The 19,139-nt window shown below is 48.5% G+C and overlaps 1 protein-coding gene and 1 long non-coding RNA gene across 3 annotated transcripts; both read right to left on the bottom strand.

Moving 5' to 3' along the window:
• Positions 1-544: 544 nt before the first annotated feature.
• On the bottom strand, positions 545-2,456 carry LOC136466516 (uncharacterized). 2 transcript variants are annotated; one of them, XR_010761361.1, is made up of 5 exons: positions 2,378-2,456; positions 2,212-2,289; positions 915-2,130; positions 697-828; positions 545-594 (listed from the first exon to the last, which is right to left on the bottom strand). It is a non-coding gene; the product is annotated as an uncharacterized lncRNA (long non-coding RNA). The 2 variants fall into 2 exon arrangements; XR_010761362.1 differs by having other exon boundaries at positions 2,212-2,270; positions 2,378-2,441.
• Positions 2,457-16,016: 13,560 nt separating this feature from the next.
• Positions 16,017-16,960, bottom strand: LOC136466515 (putative disease resistance protein RGA4). Its single transcript, XM_066464948.1, has one exon. It carries the CDS (start codon positions 16,737-16,739, stop codon positions 16,221-16,223), a length of 519 nt encoding a protein of 172 aa, XP_066321045.1. The 5' UTR covers positions 16,740-16,960; the 3' UTR covers positions 16,017-16,220.
• Between the last annotated feature and the right edge of the window lie 2,179 nt (positions 16,961-19,139).

Raw genomic sequence — 19,139 nt, 5'->3', positions numbered from 1 at the left:
AGAACAGCAACCTAGCACATAACTGAGATGGAGGTACAGTTATGTACCCAAGTAAGCATAATTTGCGCATCAGTTAGCCAGTCAGAGTGTGAAATTTGTATGTGCACAAGATATATTTTATCATTTGATAGTTCTTTGCTTTTTAAGGTAACAGGCAGAGCTTTATCATTCAATAGTTAAGATAACATAGCAACATACTAATTTGTGCACTAGAACCATAGTTCCCCACCCTAGGTATATACTAAGTACCATGCCTATTATATAGAAATGCTTCTAGATTTGCATGTGATACTTACCATAGGTTCATTCATCCGTGCATATGTATCACGAGGGCCACCCAAACAAGCACCACAGCTAGGACTTGCTGGTGTATCACAACCAGCCTCCTCAAATATCTGGGAGCAAGTTTTGCCACCAGATCCTGGTACAGGGAGGCTATATACGTCCATCCACACCTGCAGAGATTTATCACAATATTTCCAAATAATGAACAAGTCTACACTCTACATGGTGATCACATTGGAATATTTTTATTCTAAATGTCACCTTTTGTGTAACAGGGACAAGAAATGTGGGAACTTTAACCTTCTTTCCCTGGATTAAAAAGAAAAAGTTTCCAGTAAGTCAAGTAGCCATGGGATAGGAGGTCTGAAAGACAACAAGTACGTACACCATGATAGGATTCAAGCTTCTTACCGAGGCTAAGAACACCTTTGCAGCAGCAAGGAAGTCCTCAGTCTTACCACCAGTGCAAGAACCAATATAGACTCGGTCGATCTTGACATCCTTGCATTCTCTTGCTAGAGCACGGTTGTCGGGCGAATGTGGCTGCAGATTCAAGACAGTTATTATTGCTTCGTTTTTATAGGAAAATCAACAAAAGATGAAGATTGCAAAATACTACATCAACAAACCTTGGCAACTACTGGCTCCAGTTTTGATACATCGAAACGGTAGTCACTAAAAAATCTGGGAACAAAGGCAATCAAATAAAATAAGCAATAAATCATGCGCATGCCGTATCAGATGATCACACAGAGGCAAATTTGGAAGCAAAGAAATGACTTCATCTTTGATAGAGGACGTCCCTCCTTTAGTTCTTGGAAGAGGCTATTCATGGAGGAAGCTAAACTGCAAGCTTTGAGATTCAGTGATGCTAAACGACCGGTTCTCTCTTTGTATAGACTCCCTAGCTTAGTTTCTTCTTCTTCCGTCATCCTTAGACCTGTTGCTCTTTCTGTTTTGGTGTCTGTTGTATAGTTGTACAGTCTTGTTCCTTTTTCCTCTTTTTTATTTAATAAAAAAAAATCTTACAGTGGGGGCTTCCCCTGCTGTATTCTCGCTCAAAAAAAAGATGATCACACAGAGACTACAGAGCCAAATGTCTGGAAGGAAAGAATTATAAGGGCAAACCCAGTGCCGGAGGCTCCCACATGAGTGGGGTCTGAGGAAGGGAAAAACCGAGGCAAGCCTTCCCCCTGCAAAATCTGCGGAGAGGCTACTTCGAACCCGCGACCTGGTGACTCAGTGAGACAGCTCTCACCACTGCACCAGGCCTGGAAGGAAAGAATTAGACAACAAATTGTACTTCTTGTATGTGCATAACATAATCAACTTTTAAAGACAAGAGATAAGAGAATATAGAAAAAACTAGTGGTGTATCTTTTATCCATTTACTTTCGAAGTTCGATGTTGTCTAACAAGGACTCGTGATCTGTAAGGCAAATAACTTTAAAACTGAAAACATGCACATAGATGCATACATAACATGAGCTAAAGGTCAAGAAAAGCAGGGATAGCCTATAGTCACCTGGCCTGAGCATCACTGTAGACAGGTTCATAATCAATTGATGTCTTACCATGCAGTATACCAGCATAACAACAATGATGTCAGAACTATTCTACAAACTAAACAGTAGAAGCTCATTTTTGCAAATTGTTCTGAGCACTCTCTCAAAGTTATTGGAATGTTATGAAAGAAGAGCATATTGGTCCAGCTTTATTATGAGCATTTCAAGGGGACTAGTTTTGTACCTCAAGGTATTTAAATGTAGTTTCATCAGCAGGCACAACACCGTTCTTTCCACCAGCTTCAATAACCATGTTGCATAGTGTCATACGCTCTTCCATCTAGCAAGTGTGTGAAAAGGACTAAGTTCAATGTTACGAAGTGTGGCAATTAATTAAGATAATCTTGAGCAGGAAACGCACAGTTAGACTTTCTACAGTTGATCCAACAAACTCCATTGATTTGTAGGTTGCACCAGATACTGAAATCTCACCAACAATCTGTAAGTAGCAATTAACAAGAATAAGAAGTCCCGATTACAGGTAGATCCTAAGAAAGGAACAAATTTAGCACAGCTTGTAAGCTTACTTGCAAAATCAGATCCTTCGCAAGTAAATAAGGCGGCATTTCTCCGTCTAATACAAACCTGATATTAGGGGGCACCTGAAATGAACATTAAAACAGATCAAAACACTGTATTCTTTTTCTGGAGTTGACTGAAGCCGTGAAGCGTATCCAGTATCCACAATATATGACAATGCGATAAGATAAATATAACTGATGTATAAGTAGTGCTAACTGAAATACTGGATACAATACGCAATATTTCTATTATTGTTATCCTTTGATGAAATGCAAGTCAGTGTGTTGAAACAGCGGTTTCAACAATGTGAAGGAGACCGAGGCCTCCGCCCGTCGGACGCCGCCTTAGGGCGGAGGCTCGGGAAAGGAGTGATGGGGGGAAGAGTGGTGAGTAAAGGGAAAGGCACGGAAAGCTATGGTTTCATTAATTCATTCACCAACCAACCTCCACGGTTACAAGTGTCCCCTATTTATAGGACTCAACTACTACATAACAGAATTTATTACAATGCCCCTCAACTACTACAGTACATTCCTGGAATATTCCGCCGCTAGCCTCTTGTTCGCGGGGCAATCCTGCCACACCGTCTTCAAGTGATGGGCTTCCATGAGCAGCCGGCCCACTGTAGCTCGGTCTTCGGCCCAAAGGCCTAGGTCCCCGGCGCTGGCCTTCATCTCCCGGGGCGCGCCGCTGCCTCAGCAGGTCTCCGCCAGACGGTCGGAGACATTACCCGCGGGTTCCGCCCGGCCGCGCGGGGGCCATGGTTCTCGCCGTTGGCCTCCGCCTTCAGGGGCGCGCCGTTGCCTTGGAGAATCTTCGCCGGTCCGGGTGGAGGCATCATCCGTAGGTCTCCGCCCGGCCGCTAGCCTTCGCCTTCAGGGGCGCGCTGTCGCCTTAGAGAGTCTCCGCCGGTCTGGGCGGAGACATCATCCGTAGGTCTCCGCCCGGCCGTGTAGGGGCCATGCTGGCGCGCTTGTGCGGACCGCGAGCGCCTACGCTTGAGTACCTGCGCACACTTAGGCAAGATTGTTTGTTTGATTAGTTTAGAGATAAGGCGGCCTCCGCCCATAATACTAGAGACGCCCGCCTGGCCTTGGCGGAGTCCACGATGAAAAGGAGATTCAGCACCCTTCGAGCATAGCCGGGAAAGTTCCTTTAGTCAGCGTCGGGTCTCCGCCCTAAGACGGTCAAAGACGCCTTGGCGACACCCCGCTGTCGGGGGCCTTCGCCACCCGCCAAAACCATGTTACAATAGTTCCCCCCTTTTGAGACCATGGTTCGCTGGAGCGTGCCGTGAGCTCAAAACGCCTTGGCCGAAGGCGTCCGCAGGGGCGGAGGCCGCCTTCGGTGTCTTCAAGCGAGGCCCCGCTACTTCCCCCCTGGCCCGCTCTGGCGTAGCCGTTGGTCTCGTTGAGAGTAGCCGTTGGGCGGCAAATCTAGCCATTGCCCTACGTTGCGGCCGTTTCTGCCGTGTTAGTGTCCATTGCATTCCCTGCGACTTTTTCGGAGGTGACCGTTGTGCAGTGAGCGAATCTTCCGGAGGTGACCGTTGTGTGGCGGGAGTCGGACCGCCTGCCTGCTGCCTATATAAGGGTGCTTTTGGCGGCGGGGTCCCCCCCCCACACCGCTCATTCGCTTTCATTGTGTTCGAGAAATCGCTCTCTGCCCTCTTCGCTTTCGCCTCTTGCTACCCTCGCGCATTCCGTCTTTCTATTCGCGTCTCGCGCTTAGGTTGCTGTCGCGGTGGCTTTCCTTTCCGCCTCCGCCCAAACTCGCTGGCCTGCCTTCTCCGAACCCTACCGCCACCTTCTTGGTGTTAGCGCCGTCAGCTGGGGTGCACACTTTGAGGAGTGCATGCTTGCCTCTGCCTTCGTGTTGGAGTTGGAAAAGCTAGTGGAGGAGGATTTGGGGAGTGTCTCTGCGTCTATCGAAGACCTGATCGCCGCGGACTCCAGAGACATGGTGATAAAGTCTTGGGACTTCGGCCCATCCTCTATTACTAAGGAGGCAATCGCGGAGATGCTGAAGGAGTCATGTTTTCCTTCTTCCAGGGTAAAAATCCCTCCACCGGGTCAGACTATTTCGGAGCCGGAGGAAGGATATGCGGTGGTCTTTCAGGGCTTCTTCACCTGCGGCCTCCGGTTTCCTTACATTCCCTTCCTTCGCCGGGTGTTGGAGACCTTCAATGTTCAGCTCCATCATCTAACTCCCACTGCGTTCCTGACACTTAGCAAATTCTGTTGGGCATGCGTCTCTTACGGTGCGGAGCCGGATGTGGACACCTTTTGCATGTACTATGAACTGCAGAAGCAGCCGAAGAAGAAGAAGGAGGTGCGAGATGGCAAGGAGGTGGCAGTGACCTACCAGTACGGTAGTTGCACTTTCATGTCTAAGAGGAACCAAGGCGTGGACCGCCTAGAGATCTCTTTTTGCTAGAAGGGCAAGTGGGACCGCGGCTGGCTCGAGCAATGGTTCTACGTGAAGACCTATGGGGTCCGCAGCACAACTGAGGATGGCGAGGAGCTCTCGGAGTATCCATTGACTTCTTGGATGGAGGAGATGGCGCCACACACGCGCGTGGATCCATCGGAGGAGGTGTCTCCGACGCGGGAGGCCTGTGATCAGGCTTTTACGGCAGCGTGCCACTACTCTAGTGGCCGCGATCTGGTGGAGGAGATCATGGCCTCCAACTACTGGCCCTTGGGCAAAAACAACCCAGCTTTTCAGCTAGAACAGGTCAAGGTTCCCATTTTCGGGCCGAAGGCCGAGATTCTGTTCCCTCGCTTCGGTCGGTCTTTGGGGGAGGGGGTGACGGAGGACGGTTTCATCTCCGAAGTTGAGGAGGCCGCCATAGGGTTAGTTGGCAAGATTTTTGAGTGTGAGTACACGTCTCGGATGGCCGTGGCAGGCACCATGCCGTGGCTCAATCGAGTTTTTGAGGAGGTCGGGATCATCTACCGGGAGCGCGAGGTTCCTGCTGAGGTCCTAGCCACGATTGAGAAGAAGAAGAAGAAAGCCTACGCAAAGAATGTTACGGTGGAGGCCGAGTCTAAAAAGAGGAAGGGCGTCGTCGGCTCTCGGGCGCCTATGAAAAAGAAGAAAAGCGGAGCCCCGTTGATCGCGCCGGCCTTGTCTTCTGCTGGCAGTGCGGGCGCTGCCTCCGCCAGCAGCGAAGACATTGAGAGCTCCTCTGCCCCATCAGCGGACGCTCGAGTTGCGAGCGGAGGGGGTCGCGGCTCTCCCATAGCTCTGGTGTGCCCGACGGGCGGAGCTATGAGCAGTGCCGGGTGTCCGGAGACCGGTGTTGCCCCGGCGCGCTCCTCGCATGGTGTTACGAGCGTCGGTAAACAGCCAGAAGATAGCACCGTCGAGCCTATGCCCAACGTTCTTGGCGGGTTGTGCTCAAGCTCTGAAGAGGACATGGAGGCCGGCCCGCGGCATGCTCCTTCATCCCCAGCCACTGTCGCGCCTTCACCCATGCCTACGGCCGATGTCGGGCGGCTGGAGGCTGCTCTTGTTGAGGAGGCCCCGGTGGCTCGGCCTTCTTCAAGTCCTCCGCCCGCCAGGCCGCTGGCTAAGGAAGTCCAGCCCTTTGGGCCTTTGCCACATGATACGGCGGAGACTTGTGCTCAGAGGGCGTGGCAAGACGCCCTGCCTGGGCTTTTTATGAGTAAGTCTGTTTGGTGCACATCCTTGTGCTTATTGTCTTCGCCCATTTCATTCCTTTGCGTATTGAGCTAAGTGCCAATACTGTGCATCTGCTGCTTTGCAGGTGATGTCATGGCTGGACTTCTCACCCCGGAGGAGCGAGCCGCCACTGCGGGCGCTAGGTTTAGTCTGGGGCAACCGGGGCTAACAGCGCCATGTCCGAGTAAGTATAAAATGTTTATATTTTGATCATCATCTGGCCTGTTTCTGATCTGCCCTCTGACCTAAGCTGTTGCTGTTGTTGTTTTTTACGTAGGCTCCTCCGACACTTCTATCTCAGGTTGGGAGGAGTGTTATCTTGCCGTTCTTGGAAACATCAGAGGTAGTCTTTGGCTGTTGGTGCGTTTAACGTGAGATTTGCTTTTCTCACCTTATCGTTTTGTGCTTGTTTGTTCTTCTTTGAACAGATCGCTTCAAACAACGTCTGAGGGATATGGATTTCTTCCAGCTTCTTTGTGTTCACCTGGAACACCAGAGCCTGGTGCATCTCTGGTGGTTTTGCCCCTTTCCTTCTTTTATTATTTTTTGGTGCATGTTTGCTTCTAGACTTGTTCTTGATTCTATCACTGATCGCTTTGTATTTTTTTTCTGGTCGCAGGGGTATCACATGGGTGTTGTCATGGAAGAGCGCTGTACCCGCGAGGTCTCCGACCATGACGTCGCGATCGAAGCACTCAAGGCGGAAATCGAGCGCCTAGAAGGTGAAAAAGGGGGTCTGACGGACTCTCTTACGGCTCTCCGCCTGTCTCTGACGGAGAAGGAGCGAGAAAAGGATGGCTTGAGGGCCGATCTCGCCAAGGCCCGGGAGGCGGAGGTTTTGTCCATCGAGCAAGGCCATAGGGCGAATGAGCTGACCGAGGGTCTCCGGCGAGAGCTTGCCTCCGAGAAGGAATCCGCAGCAGCGGTGAGGGAGCAGCTTTCTCTGACGACGAGGCGTTTGGACTCGGTCAAAGGAGTCCTTGCTGCAACCGTTGGTCATTACCGGGCCACCATCGCCGAGCTTGGAGGCGAGACCTCCGCTCCTCCGGAGGAAGACAGCGTGTACGCCCTCGCCTCCTGGCTAAAACATCATCTTGTGAAGCTCCCTGGTCTGATCAACGGTTGCACGGACTACGGGGTGCTAGCGGGAGTGGCGAACTATGCCAAACTTTTGGCACACGGCGGGTGTACGCATACCGAAAGTATTTTGGAGGGGGCGCTGCCTGGTCTAGAGGAGCTCGGTGAGACCTCTCTTGGTTTGCGAAAAACCTTGAGAAATTTCATCAGGCACTTTTGGGCTCCATTTGGGAGATCTGCTGCCCAAAAACTGGCGGAGGACAAGAGGGCAAAGGTACTTATAGTCTTTGTAGTCGCCCCCTTTTTTGTTGATGTTGTGGAGGCTTTCGTTTCTTTTGCCCCTGACATTCTAGCCTATGCTGCAGGATGCGCAGAAGGGTCTTGCGGGCAGGCCTCCGTCGGTTCTGCGCTCGGCGACTGCGGTTGGTGCCTCCGCCGCTGGTGGTGCTCTGGGGGGATCTATGATCGGTGGAGGCGGTGGTCGGAGGCCGCAGGCGCCGTGCCCGCCCACAGCTGATGCGAGCTCCGCTCCAGGGACTTCCGCTGCGGCTGATGCGCCAGAGGTCTAGGCTCTTTGTAGCATTTAGTTGTTCTAGCATGTATCTCGCAGTCCAACTGGGCTTTTGTGAATAAAGTTTATTTTGTTCTGAATGGTTTTGTGGAAAATTTTAACCTTGCGCAGGTTCCGAATCGGGAGCCTGCGCAAGACGTTGCTCCTTTGACTCTCTACAACGACGGTATTTACATGAGCGGAGAGCTTTGGGAGTATTGGCGTTCGGCCTTTCCCCATAGCGTTGCGCACGACGTATTTGAGTTGATTAGGTTTGACATAGACGATGAGCGCGCTGGGTTTACTCGCGCGCTCGCTTGGCGCGGACCTCCGCCACAGTAGTTAGGATTTTATTTCAAGTTGGTGTCCTATAAGAATGTTTCTCGACGCTTTATGGAATACAAGACAGGTTCACTTTCTTGATTGTTTGTGCGGTGGCATGAGCCCGTCGTGGTAGTTTACATATCTCGTCTAGTCCCGCGCTCGTGCACCGTTGTCCTTTGCTTGGGCGATCGAGCGCGATACAGAGGTGGTGGCGAGGACCTTCGCCCCATTTTTTCTCATTCTTTGTGTTTGCTTGATGGCCGGGGAAGAAGTCTCCGCAGTTTTTCAACCGGCGGAGGCGTACTTGAAGTCCACCTGGTGAGGTTTGCCGATTCGTCATTTGATCCGGCTAGGGGTTTGGCGCAGCTTGTGCAGACGGCGGAGACTCTAGATATTTGTTTAGCTGGGTGTTTTAGCTGTCTGGAGGCATGGGTCTCCGACGCTGCACACCCGTGGGACATGGTTGATCTTTGGAGATGGCAGGTTAGGTCTCCGGCGTCAGGGGGATGTTACGAGTTTTCGTGCGATATCCCCCTGCTCCTGTAGGCCTTTGTTGTTCATCACCGTGCCGTAGGCCCTCTCTCTTTTTCCATTGTCTCCGACTGTCTACCGTTGCCTCCGATTTTATGAGTTTTCGTACAATATCTACGGCCGATTTGGATATCTAAGGAGACCCCTGCCTCCATGGCTATCGCTATGGCTTTTGCCTACACTATGCCTTGCTCCCCCCTTGCGCCCTTGCGCCTTATGCTGACTGAGTTTCTTGAGGGCATGGGGGGAATCCGTTTTTATAGTGGGGTGGTGGCTATCGGGTGTTAACATTTTTGTACGTTGTTAGGTGGAACGTATCTTGGCTTTAATGGCCTGTATGTTGCCTGAATTATTCGTTCTCCTTGAGATCTTTGAAGTAAAGAGGCCTGGCGCCGTAGTGGTGGCAGTGTTTTGTCAGGCACTTTCTATTTTTCCTGTTTCGGATGGCGGAGACCTTTTTCCTGGTTCTAGTGCTACAAATTTGTTGCCCCTGATGCTGGGTTTTTTTTGCTAAGGTCGGAGGCCTGTTCAACCGAGGTTGTTGCCTTGATGCCTGACTTTGGTCAGGTCTTTGTCAAGGGTCGGAGGCCTTTTTGGCCAAAGATTTTTGCCTTGATGCCTTACTTTGGTCAGGTCTTTGTCAAGGGTCGGAGGCCTTTTTGGCCAAAGATTTTGGCCTTGATGCCTGACTTTGGTCAGGTCTTTATCAAGGGCGAAGGCCTGTTTGGCCATAGAGGTCATTTCAAATTGCCCTTGCCTATGGCTAGCGCTTTGAAGGGACCTATAGTTTTTGTTTACCGAATATTGTGGTGCTAGAGCTAGCCGCTTTCGGTTTTGCGTTTTTTGTGGCGTTCTTTTGGGGAATTACCTCTTATACTTGTAGAGGGTTTTTACATGGAGCCTACCTCGTTAAAACCTCACCTCCGCTTGGAGTTCCACTGTGAGGAAAAGAGTGCAGGCTCTTTTACATTTTGTTTTGAATGAAGTAAAAAAAACTAAGGTAAATGCATGTAGGGGCCTCCGCTTATATTTTGCGGAGGTTGCCCTTTGGTACATTGCCTAGATGTAGTATCTGCGAAGGCTATCAATATTCCATGTGTGGGTTGTCATGACACCTTCGCTGTCGGTCAAGTGGAAAGAACCGGGTCGGCTTGCTACCGTTGCTGTGTATGGGTCTTCCCATTTCGGTTGCAACTTGCCGACAAGTTGTGCGTTGGGTTTTCTCCTGAGTACGAGGTCTCCGTGTTTTATGTCTTTCCTTACCACCTAAGAGTCTCTCCACTTCTTGGTTTGTGACTGATATTTTGCAATGTTATCGACTGCTTCCAGTCTGGTGGCTTCTATTGTTTATTTTGCATATTCTTCATCTTGCAACATCAGCTGACTTGTTGTGCGGAGGCTTTCGTGCTTTATTTCTTCTGGCATCATGGCCTCTTCTCCATAAAGCAGTTTGAATGGTGTGAATCCTGTTGTTCTTGAGACGGATGTATTATGTGACCAAATAACTCTAGGTAATTCATCTATCCATTTTCCTTTGCGTAGGCCCAGCAGTGTTTTTGATATTGCTGAAAAGACTATTCTGTTTGCTCTTTCCACTGCTCCATTGGACTCTGGGTGGTATACCGAGGCAAAGGCTAATTTTGTCCCTATGCTTTTGCAGAATTCTTTGAAGTTTTCTGAATTGAATTGTTTTCCATTGTCTACTGTCAAGATCCTTGGTACACCAAATCTGCAAACAATGTTCTGCCAGAAGAATTTTCTAATAGTTTCTGAGGTTATCTTCGCCAGCGGCTTTGCCTCTATCCATCTTGTGAAATATTCCACTGCCACTACTGTGAATCTATTTCCTCCTTGGGATGGAGGTAATGGGCCGACCAGGTCCATCCCCCATCTTTGCAGTGGCCATATCAGAGGTATAAGCTGGGTCTCCGACGATGGTTTTGATTGTCCTAGAGAGAATGTTTGGCATGCTTTGCATGTTCTGACTGTCTGCTCTGCGTCTTGTATGTGTGTTGGCCAATAAAAGCCTTGCCTTATTGCCTTTGCTGATAAAGCTCTGGAGCCAATGTGCGACCTGCAAATTCCTGAGTGTATTTCTTGAAGCAGCTCTATGCCTTCGCTCTACGATATACATTTGAGGAGAGGCTGGACTACTCCTTTCTTGTACAGTACGCCATTTACGATTATGTAATTTCTTGCCCTGGCCTGTATTCTTGCTGCTTTTGCTTCATCTTCTTCGGTGGTTTTGCCTTCTAGGAATTCTGTTATCACCTTTCTCCAATCTTCATTTTGCAGGTGTAGTATGGGTTTTAGTGCCTTAGATGTCTCCGTAGTTGCCGGAGACTTCAAGATCTGGTAAAAAGTGTTTGGAGGCAGTGGCAGGTTGTTTGCCGTAGCATTTGCCAATTCATCTGCCTCTGCATTTTTTGATCTTGGGATGTGCTTCAGGGTGAAACCCTCGAATCTCCGCTCCAAATTTCTAACAACGGATAGATATTTGATGAGTTCTGGCTCTCTTGCTGTGTATTCTTTCTCTACTTGGCCAGTGACCACTTGAGAATCTGTTTTGACTGTCAATGTTTTTGCCCCTAGGGCCTTTGCTTTGCTCAGCGCTAAGATGAGGCCTTCATATTCTACTATGTTGTTTGTTGATTTGAACTCTAGCCTTGCTACATATTTCAGTCTGACGCCGGAGGGTGCCGTTAGGACAGCGGAGGCTCCTGCTCCGGCATGGCCCCAGGCTTCATCTGTGAATGCTATCTAGCCTTGAGTTGTTTGCTGTACCTTGGGCTCTGTCGGAGGTGTCCAATCTGCTACAAAATCAGCTAATGCTTGTGATTTGATTGTTGTTCTAGGGACATATGAGATTTCAAACTGTCATAGCTCTATAGCCCATTTGCCTATTCTGCCGGAGGCTTCTTTGTTTCTGAGCAAGTCTTGTAGTGGCAGCGATGTTGGAATTGAGATTTCATGGGCTTGGAAGTAATGATTTAGTTTTCTTGATGCCATCAGCACTGCGTAGGCTACTTTCTCTACCTCTGTATAGTTTAGCTGGGCTCCGGACAGTGCTTCTGAGATGAAATAAACTGGTTTTTGAGTTTTTTCTGATTCTTTTTCCAGCTCGTGGACTAAAACTATGCTGACTGCATGGTCGGAGGCCGCCACATACAGCAATAGGTGGTTGTCCGATTCTAGGACGGAGACCATCAGTGAGTTTGCTAGATACTCTTTGAGGTTATGAAATGCCTTCGACTACTTGGACCCCCATTTAAAGTTGCCTCCACCCCTCAGGGCTTGGAAGAAGGGTAGGCTGCGTTCTGCTGATTTTGAGATGAATCTGTTGAGCGCTGCTATTCTTCCCGTCAGCTTTTGCACTTCTTTCTTGTTTTTGGGCTCTGCCATTGTCATTATTGCTCTGGTTTTGTCTGGGTTCGCTTTGATACCTTCGCTGCTTATGATATAACCTAGCATTTTCCCTTTTGTGACTCCAAATATACATTTCTCTGGGTTGAGGCGGAGGCTAGCTATCCTGAGGTTGGCAAAGGTCTCCTATAAGTCAGAGACATGATCATTCTTGTTCTTGCTCATGACCACTATGTCGTTGACGTAGGCTATGATGTTTCTATCTAGTTGTGAGCCCAAAACTTCCTTTGTCATTCTGGCAAAGGTTGCCCCAGCATTTTTGAGGCCCTCTGGCATTCTAGTGTAGCAATATGTCCCGAATGGAGTGGTGAAACTTGTCTTGTCTTTGTCTTCTTTTTTCATCCAGATTTGGTGATACCCAGAGAAACAGTCTAGGAGAGAGAACCTCTGGCATCTGGCTACCTTATCGATGGAGGCATCTATTCTTGGCAATGGGAAAGGGTCTTTTTTGCAAGCTTTGTTCAGATCTGTGAAATCTATGCACATTCTCATTTTGCCGTTCTTCTTTGGTACCAGTACTACGTTTGCGAGCCATTCTGAATACTTGACTTCCCTGATGACTTTTGCATCTAGCAGTCTTTGCACCTCCGCCTTTGCTGCCAGGATTCTATCCTCTGATATTTTTCTCTGTTTCTGCTTTCTTGGTCTCATGTTTTCATTGATATCCAGTTCATGCTATATGATGTCCCTGCTGACTCCCTAGAGGTCGGAGGCTGACCAGGCGAAGATGTCCTTATTTTTTACTAGAGTTTGCATGAGCTCTTCCTCTTCTGCCTTGCTCAATTGAGAGCTGATTTTTACTTTGCTGTCTGGTAACTCATTTTCTAGAGGGATCAGCTTTGTCTCTTCTTGACTTGCCATATCTGTTTGTCCTTTGGGCATATCCAGAGGCTCTAGTTCTTTGTTTGCTGACTCTACTGCATTGATGTTTCTTTGGGCTCTGTAGATAGCTTTCTCTATGTTTCTTGCTTCTTTCTGGCTACCTTGAACTGTGATGATACCATGAAGTGCTGGTATTTTCATGCACAGGTAGGCCATGTGTAGGGCTACGTTGAATTTGGTTGTGAATCTTCTGCCCAAAAAGGCATTGTATGGGTAATACAGATCGACGACGTCGAAGGTTATGTACTCGGTTCTGGCATTCGCTTGGGTTCCGAACGACACTAGGAGTGAGATTTTTCCTAATGCTTGTATCTGCTTGCCTCCGAATCCTATTAAAGGGGATTCAGAGGGTTGTAGTTGATTTATGCTAAGCTTCATTTGGTTGAATGTATTTGCGAAGATGATATCTGCTGAACTGCCCATGTTGACCAGTATTCTGCTTATCTCCCATGCTGCTATGTTGGTCTTGATCACCATTGCGTCTGCATGAGGGTAGCTCTCTAGCTGAAGATCTTCTTCTGTGAAGGTGATTGGGACTCTGGACCAATCTGTGTGTTTCACCGAGCCTTAGACTGCTACATTGTTTACCAGGCGGAGGTGATCCTTTTTCTGCTTTTTCGTTTGAAACTCCATTGATGATCCTCCGGCGATTGGCAATATCATGCCTATTGTTGGCAGTGCTCCATGAGGGTTGACTTGGTTTTCTGGGTTTGGCTCGTTTTTTGGTGTTGGGGGTGGGTTGTGTGGTGGTGGCAGAGGCAGTTGCTGCATGTGGTGCTGTGGCTGCGGAGGCTCGAACCTTATTCGGTTTTGCTCCGGTGGGTTTGTTTCGAGGTAGGTTATATGGGGAGATTTTGGGTTTATGTAGGTCAGGCTTGCCTCCGACCTGTAGTTGCCCACCGAAGGCTGCTGCGAAGGTGATGACCGCCATGCTGGTAGGAAGTTTGGGTTAGGCAGAGGCCAGTGTGGAGGGATGTATTTGGGTTGCGTTTAGCGCTGGGTACATTGGGTAGTACTGCTGGTGGCCAGTTGTGTAGGTGGTGTTGACCTCTCTTGTGCTCTGCTGTGTCGGTGATTGGGCAGTCTGCTTGTTCTTCATCCTTTCCTGTGTTTTTTTGTCTCCGGACAATCTTTGGTGCTGTGCCCTGCGTTTTCGCCGTGAAAAACGCAATATGGCTTGCGTTTTTTCTGGCTTTGGTTTCTGTTCCAGTTTTTGCCTTGGTAACCTTGCCGACTTTGGTTCCTTGTCTGGGTCTCCGGCCGTGTTGGCGCTGCCTATTGCCCTTGCTTGGGGTGGGGTTGACCCTCGATACTGAGCACTTGCCCCTGGCTTGGCTTCTGATTTGATACATTCTGGTTCGTATAGGTTTTCTGGGAATTTTTGTTGATGTTTTGTTGTCTGTTTTGACCTTGCTCCTCCAGCCTCTTGCGGAGGTCATTGTCTGATCTGCAGTACTTCTCAAACTCGTCATACAACTGCTGAATGGAGGTTTGTTTCTCTCTTGCTAAGTGTGCTACGAACGGCCCGATTCGGAGGCCTTTGATCGCTGCTTCAATGGTGATCTCCTCTAGGACATCTGGTGCCTTCGCCTTTAGTTGCACGAATTTCCGGAAGTAGTCATGTAGTGTCTCTCCCTGCATTTGCTTGCACTGAAACAGATCTGTGGAAGTCAGCGACTGTGCTGTTAGCCCTTTGAAGTTTGCCAATATCTTGTCCCGGAGGTTCTCCCAAGAATAGACTGTACTTGGTTTGAGCATAGAATACCAAGCCAGCACGTCGCCTTCGGCTGCAATGACAAATGACTTTGCCAAGACGGCATCGTCTCCGCCGACGGAGGCTACTGCTGCCTCATAACTCATAATGAACTGATGGGGGTCAGTCTTTCCGTTGAACTTGGGTAGTGTGATTGGCTTGTACGTTGTTGGCCATGGCGACTGTTGTATGCCTTCAGATAGTGGGGACTTGGGATTGATAGGCCTCCGCATCACCTGAGATGGCATCGTCGGCTGGCTGATCACTGGCGTAGGACCTTGAAGCATGGTTACAGTTGGTGCTGCTGCGGAGGCTGGGATTGTGGAGGTTGACGCTGGTACTGCATGCTGCATGCTTAGCATCTCAGCATGTAGGACTACCAACTGCTGCCTTATTTCTGCTGCTTGTGCTGACGCTTGAATAGCTTGCTGATTAGCTGCGAATGCTGCTGCCATTCTGTCCCTCTCTTGTTGCGCTCTTTGCAACTGTGCTTGCAGCTGTTGCAGTTCTTGCTCGGGTGTTATGGCTGATATTACATTTGTTTTCATATTTCTATCCGGATTCGGATTCGAATACGGATAGTGTCAACTATGTCGGATAGGATACGATTGGATATCGACATCATAAATATGCGATTTGAGTATTCGGATATGGATACGGTATCGGATGTTGGATATCCGGACTCGGATACGGACAGATCTCAACCCCTCTAAACGGATTCGGTTTCGAATACGGTCGGAAAATATCCGTACCACATCCCTTGTAGCTAATCACTAATGCTGCTCGCCCCTCCATGATTCAGCTACATATGCCCTGGCTCGGCTTGCAACAGGCTCGACAGGATGATAAGCTTCAGACTTATTGCACCAAGTGTTAGTGAGAGAAAGGCAGCTCCATGCTTATCTGGTACTTTCATCTGCCCATTCTACTCCAACCGTGTGCACGGCGAGCCTACTCCTCTCCGAGGTCAGATTTCTTCATCTACCTTCATTGCTTCGAATGTTTGGCATCATCATATATTTGTAAATTACCTCTGCACATATATATCCAATTCATTGGGTATTAACCACTGCCCATGTATTTGTTTTTCATAGTGTTTTCCAGGTCAAGATGCCAGGCTTACAGTGCTCATAGCTCCAACCTCTTGGCATCATCGTCAGGACATCCTTCCACCATGTGTGCTTCACGCTTCTCCAATTTGACAAGGGTAGCGAATTTTTAGCAGCTTAGCGAGTTTACCTATTTTGGTTATGCTATTCATATGTAACAGCAGTATGTTTGCTCAAGTACCTTTGTACGCAGACTTTATTTGCGGCTTGGTATGCAAGAGGAAATACACACACATTTGTCCGTGCTTATATGCTATTAGGCAATAAAAGGACGACTTATTGCTTCTGCATTTCTAGCCTGTGCAACGTGTTAAAATGGAGTGTTTAAATCATAATTGACTGATCTAAAACTGTTATACATTGTCTACATTGTTAGTCTCCTGCCCGCGCGAAGCGCGGGGTTACCCGCTAGTTTCTATATAATTGGTGGCAAATGACATGGCCACTGGTTGCAAGCCGCATGCTACCTAGCTCGCATCCTCCAGAGTCCAGAAGGAAGGTTTAATTAATGATCATAAATATCCCTTGGTGATTTGTTTCTCAAGCTCATTGAAGTTCCAAGCATCATTGACCGAGTATTCACCTGCAAAATAAGCCTTAGAAACCTTCACAAGCAACAAATCAATGGTCTGCACGATCCTGCGAAGCTTGTTGCCCATTCTATTACGGAATGCAACACGGTTGTGAGTAGGAAAGAGCTTCACTCCCTCGAAGCCAAGCTTGCGGATGTGCCCCTTCTCCTTGGTTTCACGACGGAGCGCCTTGTAGTTGAACTCGTCAAAGGCTGCATTCGCCTCATACGCCACCGTCTTGACCTCCTTGAGCCACGCCTTCACTCCTTCTCGGCGCCTCGCCTTCTCCTCGGCATCGGTGATGACGTCGAGGATGGCAGGCAGCTTGCGCATGAGGATCTTGTGCTGCTCCTCCATGCCCTCCATCACCTTGTACTGCTCCAGGAGGTAGCTGGACGCCTTCTCCTTCACTGGGGACAGCAGTGGCCCGACCACCATGCTGACCGCCACCTCTGCCATTGCACCCAGAGCACACAGCACATGAGCGCCGGAGTCGAGGAGGCAAGGAGAGGACGGAGAGAGGCTGAAGAGGAGATAATATGGTGGGAAAGGAGGACACTGAAGGTAGATGAAACTTCAATGGTGCCTTCAACACGGGAGCATCGATTCGATTGGTCCCTCACACCGAAGGATAGTAGGTAGCTGTGCCTATCGTTCATACGTAACTTTCACTCTTTCAGTGTGTGGAAGAAATTTCGCCACCACTTGCTGATAAGCCCAGCCATTCGCTACGAAAGCACGCCAGAGTGTACTTTTCTGATCAGCAACTGAGGCACCATGATAAAATGGAGACATTATTAGTTGTTTATTATGGAGGAGAGCATGTACATTGTATTTCTTGATTTCAATTGGCTCCCACTTTGTTTGAAATCATGTGAGTTGAGGATACGGTTTCCATCCAATGACGAAGATGAATCAACAGATTGCGAAGTAGCTAAAGTTCAGTCCTACCAGGCTACGACCATTTCTCTTGGTAATTTATCAATTTTGGTCTACTGTATTTGCAAGCAACAATGTAAACCGTTCATGAATGAATCCGGAAAGCAGAGGCGTACGGAATATTCAAAATGAAGCGGAGTCACTGAACCATCTGAGTCTTTGATTTCTTTATTTTTTGGGGGGACCTTTGTTACGAGGAGGGGGGGCCTTTGTTAGGATGCATGGTTAGGCGGAGGCAAGGAGACCTATTGCGGAACCTAAATCTAAAATGGGTCTCTAACATAATACCTATAGCCTCCAACAGAGTACCTATATGGAAGACCCATTTTAGGTGCCAAGAGAGACAAACCCAAATTTAAGTATATTCTCTCCTGGAGACCCATTTACAGAAATGGTTGTGTTTTGGGTCTTATTGTTGGAGAAGACAAAAAATAGGTATTGAACCATTTGCCTGTAGCGCTACCCAAAGGACGAATTGGTCTTGTATTTTGGATCGTGGTTGTTGAAGACAGTCTTAGGATACATGCTTGATTTAGCTTTAAACAGATAAACCAGTATAAGGTGGCGGGCCATCACTCGTAGAAACACTGTTGAGACGTCTGTGTGCAAGGACAATTATGTTTGCTGCCAGCTGTAGATTCCAATGAGGTCGTGCATGTGTGGACAAGTCTCTAAAGGTTGATGGTTACTGCTCATGACCATGGCGGGTTACTGCTCATGGCGTCCCGGTTCACATGCTTCTCCATAAAGAAGTCATTCTACTTTTTTTTGTCTAGTAGCTTCTCTTTTGTCTCTCTATTTCATTTTGTCAGACACCTTCAATATTGATAACGGAATCTTCGATGTCACTATACTCAAGTGGCATAATTATGCATGGTTATACATCAATTATACTTCACTGAGAAAAGAGCATGTAGAATGGGTGTGCAGACCTTCGAGTGATCGATAGAGTATCCAGACCTCGATATTCAGTCATTTTCTTTTCATCTTTGTTTTAGTAGGGTACTGTGGTTTCCTTTTTGTTGTTAAGGCCCTAGGCTTCGAACACTAGGTTGTTGCGCGAGCGAAGTCAGATGCGAAATGAAGTGAAGGGAAAACGTATGCGAAAAAATGGACAATTTTATTGATTTTATTTTCCTCCTCTTTACACTCCCCCGACGGGGGTTATTTATACAAGCCCGTAGGCTTTTCTCCAGATAAGAATGCCCTTTCAATTACTACACATTCGGGGAATATTCCCCGACGCCATAGGCTTGCCCGCCATTCGGAGTTGCCGCCCGCCTCAGGTAACGCCGACCCCAGGTGATGAGGACATCACTTCTTCAGAGGTACCCACTGATCCTCCAACCGTCATGCAAGGTCCAATGCCCGGGCTCGAAAGCGACAACTCAATTTAGAGGTGAGCTCGTTCTTAAGCGATACTTTTCATACTTTTGAGAATAGACTACTACCTAATGATGTTATCTTGCTTAGGAACATTGGAGAGGGTCATGAAGGACTTAGAAGAAGTGGTGGAGGTGATGATGACCAGCAAGGACGTCCAACATAAGCCGAAGGTCCAGTCCAACAAGAATTCAAGTCTGTCTCGGCCTCCAGGACCAGTCTGCCTTAAACTGGCCACCCAGGACGCATCTGGACTCCATTTTCGATGATCCACATATGGATGGAAAGCTAATTTGATAAGGAAGCCAATCCAAGTGGTTTCACGTCAAAAGATGTTCGGAATAGACGGGAATCATCAAAACAAGTCAGCGTCTAGAATCTGCCAGGGTGCTGCGACACCGTCTTTTGGTCCATTGGACCATGTATCGAGTTTGGGCCCATTAGGGGCGCGTCCAGGGGTCTTGCACGACCCTAGAGTCTTCATAAATAGCCGCCGCCCCTCCATTAGGGTTTGAGTTTTACTTAGATTATTCTATC

The sequence above is a fragment of the Miscanthus floridulus genome, chromosome 7, assembly GCF_019320115.1.
Source record: "Miscanthus floridulus cultivar M001 chromosome 7, ASM1932011v1, whole genome shotgun sequence".
Classification (NCBI taxonomy): domain Eukaryota; kingdom Viridiplantae; phylum Streptophyta; class Magnoliopsida; order Poales; family Poaceae; genus Miscanthus; species Miscanthus floridulus.
Note: the sequence above shows the minus strand (reverse complement) of the source record. Positions and strands in the feature narration are given on the sequence as shown.